Here is a 21,153-nt window from a genome sequence, read left to right as displayed (position 1 = left end):
ATCAAGGTTTTAATAAGTTAAAGTTTCAAAACCACTAAACAAGTTTGTCATTCTTATAATTTTAAAGGTCTTTTACAGTTGTTTTTTCATACCTGCTTAGGCACAATTTTGATTACAGAACCTGTTTCAATATTAATAATATAAAAAAATCAGCACGTCAAACATTAAGGTTACATCTGTTTTGAAATGACAATCTGCTGCTGTAGCAGAAAGTCTGACAAATCAACCATCTTAAATATACTTCAGAAGGGGTGTGGTGTGACCCCTGTAAGACCATGTGGTTAGATTGGAATTTTACCTTTCATATCCAGCAGTGATTATTGCTATGGGACACCTTTTTAAACCCTGGTTGTCAAGTAACTTTTCTTTGTTCTCCTCCAATATTGTCTTCTGCTTTACAGTTTATTTTGCTTGCACATTACACCACTGATTTCGTAAATGTTTACACTTCATCTTAGAAACCGTCATTTTAGTTTGTGCTGAATGCATTTATATTCAATAATTCTTAAATAAGGTCAGCTTATTTGTTGACACATTTGATGTGTCATGACAATTCTAATAAACCAAACAGCCCAAAGGTCAAATATTCTGGGCAAAAACACAACGTACTTTATATATATATATATATATATATATATATATATATATATATATATATATATATATATATATATATATATATATATATTGATTTTTTGCTAAAATAAACCAACATGACCATGGTATAGCCTACATTTTGGAGTTTTTTGTGAATTATTATTTTTTTTTGTAAATTATTTTTTTTCATGCCAGCCAGTGCCTATCTCACAGTTTATGTTGAGCTTTGCCGACATTGTTTTTAAATGCTCACGTTTTCTGATCCACCAAATTTATTTCATTTTCATTGAGGCATACTGTCACAAAACACACATTTAGATTTTTACATTTTCAATCAGTTCTAAAGTGCATAAACTCAATATTCACAGAATATCATAAGGTCATGACTATTAAATTCTGTTTAATATTTTTTTCCAGCTTTACATAAAGGAAGGTAGCGTTAAGATACATATGGATTTGAACATCCGTGAAGCTTTCACCTCCAGCCAGATAAAAATGCTTCTTGTTGAGTGATCCATGGCTTTCATCTTTTAATATGCACCAAAAAAAAAAAAAAAAAAAAAAAAACTGCTGGGTCTATGCTGTTGGGAGAAAAACTCTAAAGTTTTAAGTGTGTCAAACATTGTGACTCCATTTGTTAGTTTCAGAGAGCAGGAAACACTCTTAACAGACCACCATTTTAAACTTTACAACGACCACACCTCACTAAAGTGGAAATTAAATAAGGATTAAGTTGGGGGAATGATGCTTGGATAACAGAGTTAATGTCAGTGGGTTGGGTTAATTGCATTAGATCACACTAAGGAATGAGTTTGTTCACCGAAGCTAACACTAACCTTTAAAATTCTATGGAGCTACAAGAAAATGCTAACTTTGTGCAAAAACGTTGCAGCTCCTATGCCAGCTGCTCAGTAAGGTAAGTAACTAATGGCTGTTGCTAAACAAGACGCTCAAGCAGACTTTTTTTTATTTTAAAAAATCTTTTAAAAAGTTAAGTGTCTTGACGTCTTGTTCTCAGATGAGGGAAAGATGGAACAGGAGATTGATAGGTCTGTACCGGTCTGTTGAGGTGAAGAGTGAGCCGAGTCAAAAGGCGAAGCTCTCGATTACAACTTTTCCAGATTTGGAGCAGTAGTTTGTTAGCAATATATGCCAATTTATTTATTTATTGTTTGGTAGCCCAGCAGTTTTTAAAGTATATCAACAATACCAGCATGGATTGTGTTGCACTTGTGAATAATTCAGAACATGAAAAATCATGGAGAAAATGTCCCAAAACTTTTTAACAGAATAAAAAAACAATATAAAAGTTGCTCCTGTTTTATATATATAAAAAAATCAATAAATAACAACATAAACAAAAACCCTAGATTTTCTAACATCAGCTTTTCTTTTCTAATCATTGCTATAGGGTTCATAATGTTGAAAAGGAGTTTGCAAACTCTTTTTCAACAACATTTAAAAAAAATACAATAAAATAAATGGGTAAACGGATCAGACAAACAGGTTTTTAGTGCACTGCAGTGACTTTTCTATACATTTATTTCTATCTAAACAGTGTTTTAATTATAGGCTCCAACATTTGCGGTGTAAAGAGTCTCTGCATTTAAATATTTATTTTTTTATCTCGTGTTTATGAAATATCCAGCTCAAAATCTCAATTTTTCCCTTCTAGATATCATGCTGCTTTCTTTGTACACTTTGTGATCCAGAGTAGCTGCGCCTCCCAACGGCTCATTTTAATTTGTGAATCAAAAACCTTCATTGTAACATCACCAACACTGTAAAAATGGTTACTAGCTGTTAACTGTCATGAAAAGACTTTGCCATGATGACTCAATCCTCCATTAGGTCCAAGCATTTGCTTTCTGCAGTCCATTATATACAATGTATTCGCTTCACGCTTAAATTTAAAAACCTGCAGTACAAAGCGCCAGCAGCAACAAAAATAAGAAACTGATTGTGGGTGTGGTCTGAGACGCTTTACCTGAGGAAGAAACAACACAGCAAAAGTTAATGATGAAAACAACTAGAGGCTAATGTAATAATCTGTTCCTCTTGATGCTTACCCTTAATGCTTATCATCCTGACTGGGCCATCTCCCCCTTCATAGCGACCACGAACCATGAGTTCAAAGTCTCCCATCTGAGGCATTGGGAAGTCCATAAAGTGCCAGCCAGTGATGTAGACCTTGCCGTAGATGTACCCTGTCTTTCTGAACATGACCTGACAAACATAAAACAGCGGGTTTTTAACATTCCTCTAATTGGCCTGAAAGCGTTCTTGCAATGGATTTGCAAGAACACAGCTAAGAGCTACCCACCTTGTAGTAGAGGGGGAAAGAAACATTCCCCAACCAGTCATAGGGGATATGATCCCACCATACGTACAGCCATTGTCCTGTCCAGGTGACGTAGCGCCACATTCTGGGAGGCTCAGCGGGTGCTGCGGAGACACGGTTGATTCCTTTTTCAGTGTTTGCGCGTGTGTCATTGCATGTCTCATTGTCGGTTTTCATGTTTTGCTCTTACGTGCCCTCTTGGTGAACATCTCGCAGTGTTCCCCGGGGGGTCCGAGGCCTGCTCCGTTAAAGGCCCGGACCTCAATGAGGTAGTGGGAATCTGGCAGCATGTTCTCCAGCCGGGTCTGGTTGACCGTAGCCGGAACAAATATGCGATTTGCTCCGGGCTCTGGGTCATCGTACTTTCTCCAGTATTTGACCTGTGCAGTGGGAGACATTTTTGTGTAACGTTTAGCTGTTGGAGTGAATAGTTTGAAAGGCACTGGTGAAATGTTTTGATGTTGTTCAGCACTTTGGGAAAATACTCATTCATAGGTTCAAATCCGGGTGATAATATCTGAGGTTTGGCGAGTGTAGCTCAGCGTTAGAGTACCTGTCTTGTAATTGGGAGGTTGTGGGTTTGATTCCACATGTTAATGTGCCCCTGCACAAGGCACTTAAGCCCTAGTTGCCTACTGATCTGTAGATTTGTGTATAAATCCCTGCACACTAGTGAGTGTGATTGGATGAATTTGGCTGTAGAATAAAGCAATAAACGATTTGATTTCTATAGAAAAATTCAAACATTCATATTACTATGGTCAATATTTTTAATTCTTTTCTCTATGCTGATATCTTTCTCCATTGGTCTGGTCCTCTATCACAGCAGTTTTAATGTGCATCTTAAACTTGAAGACCATAAAACGCTCATATGTTGAAGATAATGTGCAGCAACACACACTGTATGATTTAATATAAACCATGCGGTTTCTGTGGACTATGTAACCATGATGCATTTATGCTGTTTTATCTTTTTATATTTTAATTTTGTGTTGTTTTATGCTTGTTTTTATTGTGGTTCATTTGTGTTTTTTTTATCCTGTGAAAGATGCTATATAAATAAAGTTTACTTACATGTACTTTCTGTGGAAACCTGATGAGGGTGATGGGCAGCAGGAGTTGCTTTTCTAAAACTTACTTTACTTTTATTGCATATCTGAAACCCGCAACCAATAACACTACCAAAACATGAGGTTTACTACGGTAAGCTGTAGTAAAAACTAAGTTTTATGTGGACTGTAGAACTTGCTTCGTGGTAGGGAAAAACAATTGTGTCCCCAAAGCCTAACCTTAACCTAACCTGAGGCTCAAAGATCATCAGACTGTAAAAATGTGCTGGGCAGCAACAATTGCTTCTCCAAAACCATTCCTGCTGTCTTTGCACAGTCATAAGAGAATAGTGATAATGCACAGTGGAAACTTGAAACTTGCACTCCATCGGACCAATAAAACATTTATTCAAGTAAACTCCATGCACAGAAGTATAAACCCTGACATGTATTCTACAAATTGTTTAGAGGTTTTTAACTTAAAAGTTGCAGGAACAATTCTGTCAGGATCTCCAGCCGTTTTGTTTCGATTTCCTTTTGTGTAGGTGTAAGTGGATTCTGTTCTGTTCATTTTATGTATCTTTTCTTAGATTCCCATGTACATTTCTTTCTGCGTTTCTCCTCAGGTCTTGTTCATTTCTCTCCTCATCGCAGCTCCTCGGTTCTCATTAGTTTCAGATGTTTCTGATTCACCTGATTGCTCTCCTTTCACCCCACTTGATTAGCTCTTCTTCTGCCTGTTTTCTCTCCATAATATATTCTCTCTGTTTTTATTTGTTAACAATATATGGGCCTAAAAGCCCCGTTTCATTTTAGGTTAAGAACTAAATATAAGCCTAAAAGCATTGAGGCTTTAAAAACCGCTTCTTACAATCTATTTCAACTGAAACATCACTTGTTTAAGTTTATGGTCCAACTTTGTGTCTGTTTTTAATTTATGTTCCATTCATGAGCAGCATTTTGAATTTTCCTGTGTGAGATTAATGTACAACACTTTCAATTGTCTTGTGTGAGATAAATTTATAAGTTGGAGATTCATTTATAAGTTTCCTTTATTAATCAATAAACCTCTTGCCTGTTCCACGCTCTACGCTTTACCGCTACCATGATAAACTCTTTCTCTAAAGTCATTGCCGGTGTCTTGCTGCCTTTACAAAGCCATAACACAGCAGTTTAAATGCATGTTTGGTTCTTATTCTTTTAAACTGCCTAACAGTCATTTGAAAAAATTCTGACCTCCCCATCAGATCATAATTTATTTTTTTCCATAACTCTTTATTGATATAAACTACATCATTTAAAATTGCTTATTTAAACTCTGCAGGTCTATAAACTGTGTTTTCTTTTAAACACAATATCTGGTAAAAGTTTTGACTTGAAATTATTAATTGATTCAGTTTAGTTTTCTTTTTTTTCTTCTTTTTTTAAGAGAGAAACATTTCTGTACCTGATATCCCTCAATGTACTGTTGTAGGCCTGTTCCAGTATCAACTACAGGCAGCCACCAAACCACAGCTTCGGTGGAGGACACCGGCCTGGCGTAGACATCTGTGGGAGGTTCTATTGGGACTGGGTAACAAAATAGAACAGAAAAGACAACATTTCTGGAGGAAATGTATAAAATGACTAAAATTAGAACGTGCAGCTTTTGGCTATGGATTGAAGATATTAGGAGAGAACAAACTCTCACCATCTCTCGGATAATAGATGACCTTGGTGAGGCTGTATGGTCCGTCTCCTTTCACATTGAACGACTTGATTTTCACCTGAAACTCTCGCACCTGGAAGTCTTCCTCGGTCGGAATGAAGTAGGAATCTCTGTGAACGTATCGCCTGGTCTCGGGGTCTGAGATGGTCTCATACCACCAGTCGTAGGCGTCGTGGGGCTTGAAGGCCACAATGTACCCAAACTTCTTGCCATAGAAATACCAGGGCTGCACAGGCTGAAGATTCCCAAGTCAAAGGAAATCCACGTGAATTAAAGACTTAAGAGGAGGGATGAATTTGCGCAGCGAGCTGGGAAACTTACATTCCACGTGATGACAATCTCGCCATTTCTGCCTCCATATCCGGCCACGTCTGTGGGAGAAACGACTGGAGCTGGACAGAAGGAAGCCTAGTGTCAGTTTTTTTCATAAAAACACACCACATGGCACGATCATCAGTAAAACAATTATTAGCGTACTTACGGGCATCCCAGGTTTTGATCTTGAGAGAAGGTATACTGGCCTCCCCGGATCCATACTCATTGGTGGCGATGACCCTAAACTGGTACTCCATCCAAGGGTATAAGTCAGTGACATCGGCTTTCTCCATAGTCCCGTCAAGAAAGCTAGGAGCTGAGGGACACAATTAGAAACTGCTGAAAATTTGACCTAAGCACAGATTAGACTGCGAGAACTAGGATTTTTGTTTTGCCCCCTGCTGGCCTATATCAGCACTTACATGTGCTGGCATTCTTCCAGTCGTCTTCATTCAAAGCCCAGAAGTGCCTGGTCTGAACAGTGTAGTACAGGATGGGACTGTTGTGCTCTGCTGCTTTGGACCACAAAAGCCTCACCCAAGTGTCCCCGATCTCCTCGATCCGGAGCACGCCGGGTGGCCCGGGAACACCTGGAGGATTCATGCACGGCGGCTTTAAGACACCAGCGATAGTCGCACGCAGTTTTCTCACTTGTTAATGTAATCCATTAACCTCACCGACGACTTTCAGGTCGGCATAAGCGCTGTCGCTGTCCACCACGGTTTGAGCGGTGCAGGTGTAGCGACCTTCATGCCAAATCTGTGTGTTTTTTATCCTCAGGTCGCCGACCCCATCTTCACTCTGATCGTCCCAAAAAAAATGATCAATTAATCAAACAATTAATCCCACCAAAGTTAAAACAGCGAAACATTTTTAATAGTATTGAGACCCGATTTTAAAACAATGCAATCATTCGCAAAGCTTCAGGATAACTGGAATGTCGACTTGCCATGACTCGCTCATAGTGTTGCCACTCGGCATTAAAGTCGATGACTCTGAAGTCAATGGCCCAGATAAAAGTGATGTCCAGCATGGGGTCGTATGACGCGGCGCACCGGAGAATCACCTCGTCTCCAACCCTAACCTCGGAGTCCTCAGGTGCTACGGAAATGCTTGTTGCCTCTGAGAATAAGCAAAAATAGATCCACAAGTCCAAATCATGATGGATTGAAAACAACATGAGGGAATAAAAATAGTGTACGTGCATGTAAAACTATATTAATGCTTCCTTTTGTCAGAAACTGGAAATATTTATGATAATGTTTGAAACCAACAGCAAAACTAAACCTGGTATCAGTTTAATGCTATGGCTCATTATATTTTTACCTAAAATCTTCTGGTTTGTCATGTTTCTTTGGAAGAAAATCAGGCTCATACATTCACAACTTTCTATAACTTATGACAAAATAGGGTTATTATAAATTAATCTGTTTTCCATATAGATTGATTTTCAATCCACCCACTTAAAAAAAAAAAATAAAAAATGTCAAAAATCGCAAACTTTACCTTTGCTAGACCACAGAGCAGTGTACAGCCTCTTACAAGACTTTCTTTTAGAATTAATTATCAACTCTAATGAGCTTCCTTTACTCTGCTAGGGAAAATAATTTTCCCAGCATGATGCAGCTATGAGTCACTATGGTGATGGCGTGTTCAGGTTTATTTGTAGTATTGGTTTTCTGGAAGGAACAAAAAGCATTTTGTACGCAAGTTTAAAAAAATGTCAGTTTTGGTCTAATCTTTCCCGCATGTTTACTATTTCCCTGCATGGCTTGTAGAAAACTCCAAAACTGACTTTTTGTGGCTATTTTTCTGTCAATGGTTTTATTCTTTCAGGTCTTTCACACAGGCCAGATTTGCGGAGTACATGACTAATAGTTGTCCTACAAAATATGTTTGTGTTTTTAAAGTGACAAAAAAGGCCAAAATGCTCAAGGTGTATGAATGCTGTTACAAGGGACTGTAACCATACATAGGCCAGCTAACCTGTGATGATGAGATATCCCGAACTGTTGGCCTTCCCCCTGTCATTCTCAGCATAGCAGGTATAAAAACCTTCATCATTTTTGGTGGCGTTGCGGATCTCCAGGGTGCCATCGAACATGACAGAAACACTAAAAATAAGTAGAATAAATCCGATTCATTAACATACACTTTCAAAGTTGTTAGTTACTGCAGTGTTTAACAGTGAAATTGCTTATTCTGACCGTGAGCTGTTGTAGAGGACCTCTTTGCCCTTTGTCCAGGTGAATCGAGGCTTAGGAGCAGCTCTCGGCTTACACTCAATCAACACGCGTCCGTCTTTAGCTCCGAGTAGATGCTTCTTTACAGGGTTGAGCTCGAATGTTGGAGCCCAGGCTGGTGGGAGATAGTCGTTGGGACTCTCCTTTTGTAAAAATTAAAACTGCTACATTCCTAAGCACACCCAAGAACTTACCAACGACCCGCAGCTCAGCGTTGGCGTATTTGATGCCCCAGTAGTTCTCTGCAATACACTGGTACATCCCAGAGTCATCGAAAGTTAGACTGGAAAACTTCAGCTCGCCTTTCCCATACTGGACAAAGCAAGGATGCAAGAGACGAGTATAGTTTTATGGAAAACAGTGACAGTGGAGATTGTATGAATTCTTTAAGGAATGGTATACAATGAGTTTTTTTTTTTTTTACCATATATCCATCTTTGTACCAGCGGATGAACGGAAAGGGTTTTCCTGAAGCCACGCAGCGCATCGTGTGTTCTGATCCAATGTCCACTTGGGTGTTGTTGATAGTTTCGGCCCATTCAGGTGCAGCTACATGCATACAATGGGTATTATGATTTCACCCACAAGAAAGCTAAATGTTCAAACATTTAACTTTACTTACACTCCACATAAAGCCAGGCTTTATGCCAGTCCTTTCCTTTGGTGTTGATGGCTTCGCACTCGTATGCTCCAACGTCTTCATACTGAATATTGTACAGATGAAGCACAGCGCCTGATTCGCTGATCTCGTGATTGGCAGGGAGGTCAGTGGCGTCCACCTTCCTCCACACAATATGTGGGATGGGACTGAGTGAGCACAGTGATGGACAAAGGGACAGTTATTAGTCAAGATGAATTCAACACTTAGCGGGCATCGCAAAAGCTTTTGTCACATTGCGAACAAACTACAGCTTACTTTCATTGGGACTTTGTGTTATAGACACAAAGCTATGCATAATTCTGAAGCGGAAGAAAAGCTGTACATGTTTTTCATTTATTTATGTTTTTAGCAAATAAAAAAAAAAACATGATGAGCATTTGTATTTACCCCCAATGCAATGGCCCTCAGAAGTCCCCTTAATAAAAACTAGAGTTCATGTGTAAGTCGTTTCCTTGAAGGCCTCAAAGGTTTGTTAGGGAATGTTAGGTGGGTTTTGAGATTTCAAGCGTCTGAGCGTCCAAAATGGCAGAAACTAGAGTTGGAGTATCTGAACATTTGCAATCTGCGAGACCCCGTCAGTCTCCAAATGTGCAAAGACAGACATCCACCAAAAGGTGTGCAGCACTAGTTGCACTGAAAAGGGATTTTCCAAAGGAGGGTTGAATACACATCCATAGCAAACTTTTGTTATTTTTATTTGTTAAAAACAAACTGAAAACCATGTGTCATTTTCCTTTTGCTTCACAATGATGCATTCATGTATGTTCCTCATAAACTCCCATTAAAATATGCCTGTGCAAATTTTCAGTCATGCGAGTCATCGCAACAGCGAACAGGCTCAAACCGGTTGCCTCTGAATAAGCCTCTTTGCTGTTCTCATTAAAATACATTTACGCTGTCGGTAGTAAATATATATATATATATATATATATATATATATATATATATATATATATATATATATATATATATATATATATATATATAAAAGGAGTATATGTAAGGAGTTATAGAGCTAGACAAGATCCTTGCATAACTCAGTATTTTGTGTCATTGTATCCATCCTAACATAATGTGATGTAAAGTTATGTATTAAGAAAAACACCAATTAATATTCAAAAACATACTTTCCAAGAGCGAAGCACTCCAAGGTGATATTGGAGGCCAGCATTGCAGTGGTGTCTGGAAACTTCACTCTAATGTCTGCTGGATATTTTCTCTCCTCACCTGCAAAAAATAAAATAGAAATATCAATGATACAGAACACTCTTCGTTTTGTTTTAGCTGCTACAGATTATGACTAACCATCATCTGGAGGAGTAGGGATGAGAGGGATAAACTTGGAGTACACGCTCTTCCCTATTGTGGGACTTGAAACGAAGCAAGAGTAGTTTCCTGCATCCTGAGCTTCCACCTTAGAGATGTACAAATTCCCCGTCTTCTGGGAGACAAACCGACGGCGGTCTGTGGGCAGGAAAACTGGAAACTCGTTGTAGATCCAGCGATAGCTTACCTCCTCTGAAAATAAAAACATAGATGGGCAAGAAAGTTACATTTCCACACAAAACTAATGTATTTAAACTGATTTAAAACAGTTGCACCACTTAGGCAGATAATTTTTTTTATTCATTCCTAATTGTTTTAAGACTGCTTGAGAGATGTTATGTTGAATTATTATGAAATTGCATAATTTAGAACTAATCAATAAAGAATACACATTTTTTAGACAAAAGAAGAACATATACATACGTGGCCAGGCTTTTGGAGGGACACACAACAGAACGACTCCCTGACCTTCTTTAACATACACCGGTTCCCTCTCTTCATCAGGAAACTCCTCAATATCTGCATGAGAAATATCAACAAAAAAAGGACAACTGAGTGAAAACAAATACTGTATTTCAGTCAGAAGCACATAAACTGTTCGCTTGGGTTAGAAGGAAAATAAACTATGTTACTTAATAGGTGACTCCAATATTTATCTCTTTAATAATGAGCTGCAAGTGACTGCTGGTGATTTTTGATAATATTCTTTTTTCCACTTATGTGTAACATTCTAGCACGTTCTCTGAGTAATGTAAAGTAGGCAGTTTTTTAATTAATTAACTCCTTGTCAACAGTAATCCACTGGTCTTTATACTGAGAAACTTTTTCTGTGATCTCTTCTTTCAAGAAAGAGGTGAAATAATTGGTTAACACAAAACATCCTCTGCTGGTCATCATAATATTCCTGCCTTTCTTATCAAACAAATAAATCAGTTTGTACTGAAGCTACTTCATTATATATCTCTTTATCTTAGACCAGGGATTTTATCAGATAATTTAAAAGTGGCTAAAGTTGTTCCTCTGGGTGTATGAAGGCAGATGGTCAGTTATTATTCTTTTAATAGCTAAAGACATATCTTTATTCTGCCATGTTTTTCAAACATATTAGAAAACACTGTGTACAAAAGGATTCTTCATCATTTAGACCATAATTCAATTCTTTACAATCTTTACTATTATTTACAATGTGGCTGCAGAAAACTCACTTCATGTACTGTATGCCTCTGCTTCATCTGGTTGACAAAACTACCTAGTATGCACTTGAAAATAATGAATTCTCCTGTAACATTTTAATTGATTTATTAAAAAAATTGGTACTGTAAATCTTCACATCTTAATAGAGAGTGTGAATTCCATTGTATCACTCAGAAATTGTTAAACAGGCAGCAACCTTTTAACTTCAAGGGTTGCTATTCTACCATTGCTAGAATACTTTGTGGAGTTCCTCAAGGCTCAGGTTTTGGGCCATTGTTATTTCTGATTTAAATAAATGACCTCATCATATGTTTCCAACATTCTTACCCCAATCAAGTTTGCTGATGTTACAACTCTGGTTCTCTCTCATTCACATTTGCTTCTTTTCCAAAGGATGCTAATTTTAGTTGGAGTGCCTATGATTCATGGTTCAAATAAAACAAATTGTATTTTAATCCAAACAAATCTAATTTCGTCATTTTCAGTGGTAAACATTCTTATTGATGGCATAGAGATACCTCAAGTATCATCACTCAACATTTCTTGGAGTTGTTGATGAGAGCTTAAGAGGGAAAACCCTTCATACTGACTATGAAACATACTAGGTATGTTTAAGAGGGTCATTAAATTAGTGCAGATACTTACAATTTATTATAGTTTTACATACCCACATTTACCTTTATTACAATATATTTATGGGGAAGTACCTTTCCCACAACTCTACGAAAAAAGTCTGGCCTTTCAGAAATGCTTTGTTAGGATTGGCACTCAACCACATTATCATGGTCCATTTGCACCTCTATTTTCAGCAGCCACATATTCTTACTAACTATAAAATTTGATATATTTTTTTGCTTACATGATTAATGAAAGTCAAGAGAATATAACAATGTATTACTTATTTCAAGTAAAATTAGCTGATTCCTTCTTATTCAAACTGCAGGAGTTCAGTGTACCATCTTTCTAATATCAGCAAAGCAGAGGTCAGTTTGAAGTCCGATAGAGGGGAGCTAAGTTTTGGGATAAAGTTGCCATCTCAGCAAAACCATAGGTCTTTTGTAAAAGGGTTCAAAAGTAATCTAAAGTAGAATTTATTTGAAAAGTCCTGATTGTGATTTTTTTGTTATTGTTTATGGATTATATTTAAATTCTCATTGATATTTTTAAAATGAGGTGTTTTACTTTTTCATATTAATGTGTTCATCAACTGTATAATCAACTGACCAGGAATTTTTGGCACATGTCAATGTGAATATGTATGCTTATAATGTACAGTATGTTGATTTATTTGCTTACTTTATGGACTTCAATTAGTATGTGAATAGGAATCAGGAAGATTGTTGGTGTTAAGAACTATAAAAATGAGAAAGGGGTATTATTAAATAAGTTTCACTTCTTCATTCCTCTTTTCAGACATAACTGAATCATACATATAATATACATATTATAATTCATACTTTATATTTTGAATGTTTTAGACTATCTGGATGGAAGCTTCTTATAAACCCAGTGGGCTTTTATTTTTTACTCTGCCCGTTTTGTTTTTTTTATATATTTGAAATTACTGATCTATATTTTAACTGTGCAAACAATGTCAACTATTTTATGAGTTATCTGGCTCAAACAAGAATTTAGAACCAAAATAATTTAGTGGATAAATTAGTGATTAATTCTACAGAGTCTGGCAGATAGTTTTGCAAAAAATAAAAATAAATAAATGAAACTGAATGTGAGATTCTGCCTTTTTAGGACAATTTAAATAAAAAATTTCATGAAAACATTGACCAATTCACACAGTCTATTACAAAATGGAACTGGATCAGTTATGTAATGTATGACGCGCTCACATCCAAACTTGACCCTGGCCTCCTTGCTGAGAACGGTGCCGTAGATATTCCGGGCCACGCACGTGTAGGTCCCAGCGTGTTTCTTCTGAATTGGGTTTGTGATGACCAGGTTTCCTCCAACTAGGCTGTAGTGTTCATCGGGTTGCTCCATTAGCTTGATCTCCCAGTTATCCCGGCGCCACCTGTTCCGGAAAAATTTGATGTGTGTGCTGTGTGAACCAGACATACTGTGTACATGCACACAGACAAAAAAATGTAATAAAAAAAAGTCTTACCTGTATGTAGCTGGAGGATTTGCACGTGCCCTGCAGTTCATGGATATCCTCTTCTCAGGCGAGTCACTGGTGTAGACCACATCCATGGGTTCCTCTTCAAAAATGGGACCATAACCAGTAGCGTCCTCTGAGACGATTTAAGAAAAAAAATGTCAGCTCATCTTTTAAAAACCTCGCTAAATAAGCCTCGGTGCTTTGAACTCACCTCCATATATTCTGGGCTCGCCAAATAAGACCGCCACTAAAAAAAAGAAGAAATATTGTCACCCCACCTCAAACTTTATACTTCACTGCAATCAGGTTATTAATGCGTGGTTTAGTCTTACCTGTGATGGGTACAGAGGAGAGGAGGCCCAGCAACAATAAAGCTGTGGACGCCATGACAGTCAGCCGGCAGAGTCTTTGGAAGCGTTGCGAGTTAGATGGATGGAGAGACGGGTGCAAGGAAGAAGGTGGATGGGCAAGGCATGAACCACAGTGGGCTAGGAGAGACAAAAACAGCAGATATGTTTCATTCAGTTGAGCATATTATCTAGATTAATATAGGACACTTAAAGCAGTTTAACATTTTAACTGTATATACGTCTTTATAATACCCTGTTTACCAGGATTAATCTCTTAGACACAACCTGACATCGCCTCAGTTCATAGCGTACATATTTACTGTCCAGTTTACTAGATGAAGGCCAGAGAATTTGTTTTGAATGTTATTAATGATTATTTTAATGCTGTAACAGCAGGTCAAATATTTACAAAAAACTGAAGTCTGCACTCTGATTAGTCCATCGCTAATTTTGTCGCATAGAGGTTGAGGGTTCAATCGACAGATTTATATTAGCCTAGAGATGAATAAGCAAGGTGAGGTGCCTCAACTGCCCCTCTGCTCCCTGAAAGGGGAGCTGAAAAGTTTAGTGACACGGGGGACAAACAGTTTTTAGCTCTGTAAGCCCTGATCTGGGGAAAAAATCACACTGTTGTGATGTCAGAGATATACTTGTTTTAAAATAGCAAATGTATCGCTTTATACATAAAAAAAAAAAAAAACTCCCAAAAATGTTTGACTTTTCGGGCATCAAAAAACATCCAATTATTTTCTCAGGACTGTCCCCTGAGGTCCTCCTGTGCTGCTGAGCACATATGTGATATCCTGCAGCCTGACATACTGTGGTCTGCCAGTGATGAAATGTAACGTGATAAATATAAATGATTCAGGATGTCACTGACTCAGCAGAATGTTTTTAGAGCTAAATCCTCACACAGAGAAGCACTGCAGTAGCTCACAAGACTTTTCTCAATGTGCGCACAGTAGAGACAAACCATACAGACTGACTTTAAGGGTCAAAATGGATACAGAGGAGCACTGCTATATATAACAGAAAGCACTGGCTGTGTTGGAAGACTCATCCCTCTATGTGCAAACACAACCATCATGCCGGAAGAGCAAGAGCAAGGCTGCAGGGGCTCCGACACACCCTGGTTCTAGTACTTTCTTATTGCTGAATCTTGAAAGCACCTTAGGAATGTGAGGCATGCGGTGGTTTAGATGTTGTTCTTGTTTTGTTTTGCTTGTTGTCACCATTTGAATCACTGAGGCCCTCCTGCAGCATTGCTAGTAGGATGGGAAGGTTCATTGCAGGTTTTGAGTTGTCCGTATTTGTGAATGATGGCTTTCTGTGTGGATCAATGAGGGGTGACATGGAGGAAATCGGCTGATGACACCGCTTAGGTGTTCAGGAAGCACAGGCTGCCTTTATAGCAGCCTTGAGCTCATCTGAACTGTGTGATATGGTAAGTCGCATCTTCTCTATGGAGCTTAGATCAGGCAAGTCTGCTGGACTATCAAGCACAGTGCTAAAACAAAGACACTTGGAGTGGGTTTAGGTAGTTTTGGCAGTGCGGACAAATAAGAAATTAAATCAGCATCTCCATAAATCTCCGTGTTAGAAGCGAGCACTAGGGGTTTTTAAATTTCCTGGTGGTGGACTTTGGACTTGATAAAGCACCAGCGGGTGACATGGGTCCCCAAATCATCACCGACTGTGGAAACGCCACACTGGACCTCAAGCGACTGGGATTCACTCCCTCTGCACTCCCAGATTCTTGGACCTCGATTTCCAAATGAAGTATAACATTTTCTTTATTTATGAAGAGCACCCCTCAGGACCCTGCGGATATAAGTGAGTATAGACAATGGATAGATGGATGTAAAGAGGACTTCGGACCACTGAGCAACAGTCCTTTTTTTCTTATCTTAGTGTAAAACTTCTACTTTATAACACCACGTTTTTTCCTTCCACTGAACTTTACATTAAAATACTTGGGTACAGCACTATCTAAACAAGTATCTTCTTTATCTTCTTGATTTTGGGGCTTGCCAACCTTGTGAGGGGTGCTGGACAAATGTCAAGTCAGCAGTCTTCTCCACGACCGTGAACACAATTACATGGAGATAACATTTATGTTCTGAACAAAACAGTTCTGCTGATGTAACATGCAGAACTGTTATAGCTTCTAATATAAGGTTATTAGAAGCTTATTTTTTTTTTTGCTTTTTTAATCACTATAAGTCATCATCATTAAAATTAAGTCACCAAATAGCTAATATCAGTAATGTGTAATGTAACTATATAGAGATTCAAATTTCACTTTGAATTACTGGAATTAATAAACGTTTTGTTTATGTTCTTACTCATCAGGATTCACTTGTAAGTCTTAAAGATAATAGCTAAAATCAGTATAAGCAAATCAAAGCTTAAAAAAGAAAGTCAGAAATGACAAACAGGCCCACTAACTTTCGATCTGTGCAACTCTAAAGATGGGCACTTCCTGTATCCAAAGGGATGAAAATTATAGCACAGACCCAGTTAAGGAGATGTTCCAAATTAAAGCTTAATCTCCTAAATCAGAGTAACACGTGAGTTAGAAGTCTAAGATCACTGAAACAAGCCTGAGGGTCTTATCCCTCACTTCATGCGAAAACAAAATACAAGGAGAGTAAAAATTTTGGACAACATACTTCATAGTAAGCCACAGAGGCCTTACAGAGCTACTTTCGGTGTTAAGAGCAGAGAAATAAGAAAGAATGATGGTAAAATGCTAAAAATGCAAAGGCAACCTTCTTCTTTACTGTTTGCCAAGAGCCACAATTTAGAGGCAGCACAATCCAATACAAGGGAGAGACTGCAGCACTGGGTCATCAGGCAGTCCTGATGACTCAACACAAACATTGCCACAGCACCCTGCACTTAGCTGGATGTGTTGTGCCACTGCAAGTCAATATGTCCTCTGTCTATCTTTGAGACAGAGAGAAAGCATGGGAAACCAGAACCTCCTCTATCAGATCCCCATCGCGATACTAACGCGCCAGAGGACAAGTCTGAATTATCCCAGTGCAAATACTGATCAATTCATTTGAGTGTTGTTCATGCGTTTTCCCTCCGATAATCCCATCACAGATCCTCTTTGGATTCTGCGCCGTCAAATTTAGGTCACACGCTTTAAAGCTTAGTGTTTCGGCGCGGGGCTCAACAGGGATGTCTGCTGTGACTTTGTGGCTTCGGGAAATCGCAGGCAGAGCAATCTCTGAATTCAAAACGGGGAATAATGTGGCTTCCTTAATCCTAGATTCAAGTCAAATAATAACCAATAATAATATACAAACTGCATTGTGCTAAATGACAAAGAGATGAAACATGTTTTCCAGGGGTGTGGGCTGTATGGATTTTTTTTTTTCACTTCCAAATGTACACTGATAATAAAAATCACTTCAGTATAGTGACAGATTTTTAAACAAATGCATAAAAATTAGCTAATTCTGCTTTGGGTGCATCTGAGTTGATGACATCAAATCGAGCTGATCAGCTGGCATTTTGGTGGATAATTTTTCTTCTGACTGATTTTGATTCTGAAGCACACACTTGCATCGGTCAGACAGTCTGATTTTACTAAGAACTTGGCATGAAAGAATCGGTGGTTGTCTTCAATAAGCAAGTCTGAACTGGATCTCGTCACCAATCACTGTTAACTGTTACAATGTTTTCCCTAAATATCCGCCTATTGTCCAGCAGGACTGAAACGTTTTGCTACGCATCCCACGCAAACACATTGGAAGGAGGAATTTGAATGAAAAGGTGTGAATAACGACGAAGAGGACAGAAGTTGGACCAGTTGCGTTATGTGACGTCACCAGAGGCATGTCTGGGTGGGGATGTATTTTTTTTTTGGGTGGGCGGATAGATTTGATCTGTTCTGAATGACATTAAAAAAAAATAAAAAAATACATGGAGCTCAACACAACTTATTGTTCTATTGGTGACAAACCTTTTTTTGTTTTTAAAATTAGTTTGATTGACTCTACAAAACATATATTTCACCTTTTAATAAGCTTTCCAGAGGAAATTATGCCTCTTTTTAATTTTTTTATTTTTTACAGTCTACATGAATAAATGATTCACCATCTTCCGTCGCTCAGGTCACTATTTTGTACTGTGTTTGCAAAAATAGTTTCTGTTCATTGCTAAAGTTATTTATAGTGCAGTTGTTGTTTTTTTTTTTTTTTTGCTGGGTGGAAATTTCACAGGAAATACAGTATAATGATCACATAGACAAAAGTAGAATTGGGTGATTTTGAAGAAACAGGTTGAATTTGTGTATGTTAGCACTGAGGAAGTTGCCATGTAATCCTTTGATGCCATGATGCATCCAGTGGCTCCCTTCGCCCTTGCAGCATCTGTCTCTTTCACCTTGCGTCTCCTCCACGCCCTTACTTTCTTGTTTTGGGATGTAAAAGCTCTTGACTGCAGAATGAGGGATTCGTGCAGTCCCTGGCTCTTGGCAGGCCGTCCAGAGGAAGCCTCTAAAAGTAGCTGCGCAACTCCTTACATCACCTCACCCTGTAATGACGCCGGATCGGCACCGGTAAATTCGCTGCTCTGCATTGCGGTACTCCTGAGCGGGTCCACTTCAGCACCACGGCGGACCCCAAAAAAAAACACATCCCGGACGCATCAACGCAAGCCGAGACGCGACCGGTCGAGGAGACTCGGTCTTACCTTTGAGACGGGACGCCGAGGAAGAAAAAAAAAAAAAAAAAAAGCAAATCAGTCGGCCGTCTTCATGGCACACCTGGATCCGAACCGCATCGCGCCCAGACACAGCCCAACCCCGCCGGAGCGTCCCGTTCGGGCCGAACTTTTCCATTGGAGGAGAGCGGCGCGTCAGCAGGGCGGTGACGCTGTGGCTGCGATTGGTCCATGAGGAGACGGATGATAGCAGAGATGCAGCTGAGCATCCCAGGCAGGCGAAGGCTTCATGGATTGATGGATTGATGAAAACGGAACCACTGAAGTATTTTATCCCTAACAGATCTTTTATTTTTATTTAATTTTTTGTGTATGTGTGGCATCTAATGTTCCAAATCATCAAATAAATGTCAACATCAGACACAGATAACCTGGCTACATTTAAAAAAAAAATCATATTTCTTGAAGGGTCCTGTCTGGCAGTGGAGCACACAGAATTGCTTTCTTAGTGCCAAAAAAGAGGTTTACTTTCACAAATGGAGCATTACTGCTTCGCTATGGAGCTCGGCTTGATACTAATACAAACACAATTTATTTTGGGATGATTTAAATTCAATGGACACAGAAAATGAGGAGTTTACAAGAAAGAAGGGAGAAAGGTGAGGCAAAAGGGAGAAAAGATGACAAATATAGAGTAGAGGAAAAAGAGCGTGCAAGATAACATCCTCGGAGTCTTCTACACCTGCAAAGAGAGATAGAAAGAACAGCAGCACACACAGAATTATCCAAGGTGCAGACAACCAAAAGCCTATGATAACATCTCTGAATACACAGTAATGTTAAATACAATATCTTTTTACTGGCAGCTAAAGCTAACTTTAGGGTTTATCTGTGTAGAAGTGTATCTCTAGGCATGCATCCAAATGGGTGCTGAAGCAGACACCGGGGATACAAGAGCCCAAGACATTCAAAAGGGCTCGCAGAGCACGGGAGAACTGCCTCCAACATCCTAGAGAAGAGGACAGGAGAGCCCCAGGAAACTGTCCAGCAGCCACAGTGCAGAAGCCCCAGGGTGCTGCATCGATAAGCCCGTATAGGCTCTGCCAGCAGCCAGCTACGCCAGAGCAGATCCAGCCATGGGCCCAGAGACCCGAAAATTCACCTTTAAATGACGATTGCATTCTTTAAGTGGGATAAAACGATCAAAGCACGCCCTAAGTAAAAAAGAAAAGTGATTGTCCCCTAAAACTAATAACTTATTGAACCAGCCTTGGATGCAAAGATTGTCACCCATAAAAGACATAAGCTTTTTCATGTAATTGTGGAGAGCGTTGTGGAGATTATGTCACAGCATCTCAATTGGGTTTGAGTCCGAACTTGGAGTGGGCTGCTTCCCTCCTGCTGCACAACCCAAGTACAATGAGACCAGACTTTCATGGTAGGGCATTCAGCTTCAGGATTACGTATCTCTGTGTGAGAGCTGAATCTAGGTCTTGAGGATCCACAGCACGCCAAAAACATCTCCCCACCACCCACAATCATGTTTTGTTTTACTGCTGATTTCTGGAACACAGTGGGGTTTTAGTTCAGTCTTGACCGTGTGGTGCAGAACAAATCTCTTTAATCTATTATCAATGGGATTCTTGCTTGGACCTTGAATACTGGAGAGGAAAAATTGGAAAAAAACCTTTCAACTGTTGTGGAAAACACAGACAACCACATGTTTACTGTAAATATTTATTTACTCCCCCCTGCCCCCCAAAATCAAGATTTTCTCCAACAGCTATACTACATTTCTGACCATATGTATTGGTAACCCTGATAAAGAAGTGTAAACGTATCTTTTATTACAGTGACACAATCAACTGAGAAATATGTTTAACATCCAACTTTTGATTTAAGGAACAGTTCTCATGTGAAGAAATAATTGTTTTTATCTAATTAACTGGTGGCAGGTATACTGGCCACCCTAATCATCCTTTTAGAATAAATATAAATTAAACTTTTATTTTATTTAATATTTACTATTTTAAGTCTTTCAATTTATAGGCACATTGATTTAGAATACATTACTCTGTTGATGCTGTGGCATGGAGGCTAATTAGCTTTATGCACTAGCCTCTGCTCTGCTGGGTGAAAAATCATATGTTCCTTCTTGCCATGGGAAGGTGGATACGGCAGGTAAACATCTGCAAAGGTCATTTATAACAAACTGAAATTAAGAGGGTCATCTTTGGGTCACCAACTCTGCATAACAAACCTTATGGGTGTAGTGATGGACTCAGACCTGAACCTTCAAAAGCATCTAAAGACAATTACAAGGTCGACTTTCTATCACCTGAGGAACATTTCCAGGATTAAAGGACTACTGTCTCAGAAGGATCTGGAAAAACTGAACCAATGTGTTTATATTTAGTAGAATTGATTACTGCAATGTTGTTTTCACAGGTCTGCCTAAAAAGTGGATCAGACAGCTGCAGCTGATCCAGAACGCTGCTGCCCGCGCCCCCACTAAGACTAAGAAAGTAAAGAACATCACACCAGTTCTAAAGTCCTTACACTGGCTCCCTGTATCT

The 21,153-nt window shown here is 38.9% G+C and overlaps 1 protein-coding gene across 1 annotated transcript; it reads right to left on the bottom strand.

The window, feature by feature from the left end:
* Nucleotides 1-972: 972 nt before the first annotated feature.
* Nucleotides 973-18,770, bottom strand: cntn1b (contactin 1b). The gene is made up of 24 exons (XM_036149089.1): nucleotides 18,608-18,770; nucleotides 13,883-14,038; nucleotides 13,762-13,797; nucleotides 13,557-13,683; nucleotides 13,282-13,463; nucleotides 10,664-10,759; nucleotides 10,220-10,432; nucleotides 10,042-10,141; nucleotides 8,876-9,060; nucleotides 8,678-8,802; nucleotides 8,448-8,565; nucleotides 8,218-8,368; nucleotides 7,997-8,124; nucleotides 6,960-7,132; nucleotides 6,688-6,811; nucleotides 6,433-6,600; nucleotides 6,177-6,326; nucleotides 6,017-6,087; nucleotides 5,678-5,930; nucleotides 5,435-5,556; nucleotides 3,129-3,318; nucleotides 2,921-3,042; nucleotides 2,667-2,823; nucleotides 973-2,584 (listed from the first exon to the last, which is right to left on the bottom strand). The coding sequence occupies exons 1-24, from the start codon at nucleotides 18,753-18,755 to the stop codon at nucleotides 2,508-2,510; spliced, it is 3,372 nt and encodes a 1,123-aa protein (XP_036004982.1). The 5' UTR covers nucleotides 18,756-18,770; the 3' UTR covers nucleotides 973-2,507.
* Nucleotides 18,771-21,153: the final 2,383 nt, after the last annotated feature.

The sequence above is a fragment of the Fundulus heteroclitus genome, chromosome 17 (genome assembly GCF_011125445.2).
Source record: "Fundulus heteroclitus isolate FHET01 chromosome 17, MU-UCD_Fhet_4.1, whole genome shotgun sequence".
In the NCBI taxonomy this organism is placed as follows: Eukaryota; Metazoa; Chordata; class Actinopteri; order Cyprinodontiformes; family Fundulidae; genus Fundulus; species Fundulus heteroclitus.
This window is presented reverse-complemented; position numbering and strand designations above follow the sequence as displayed.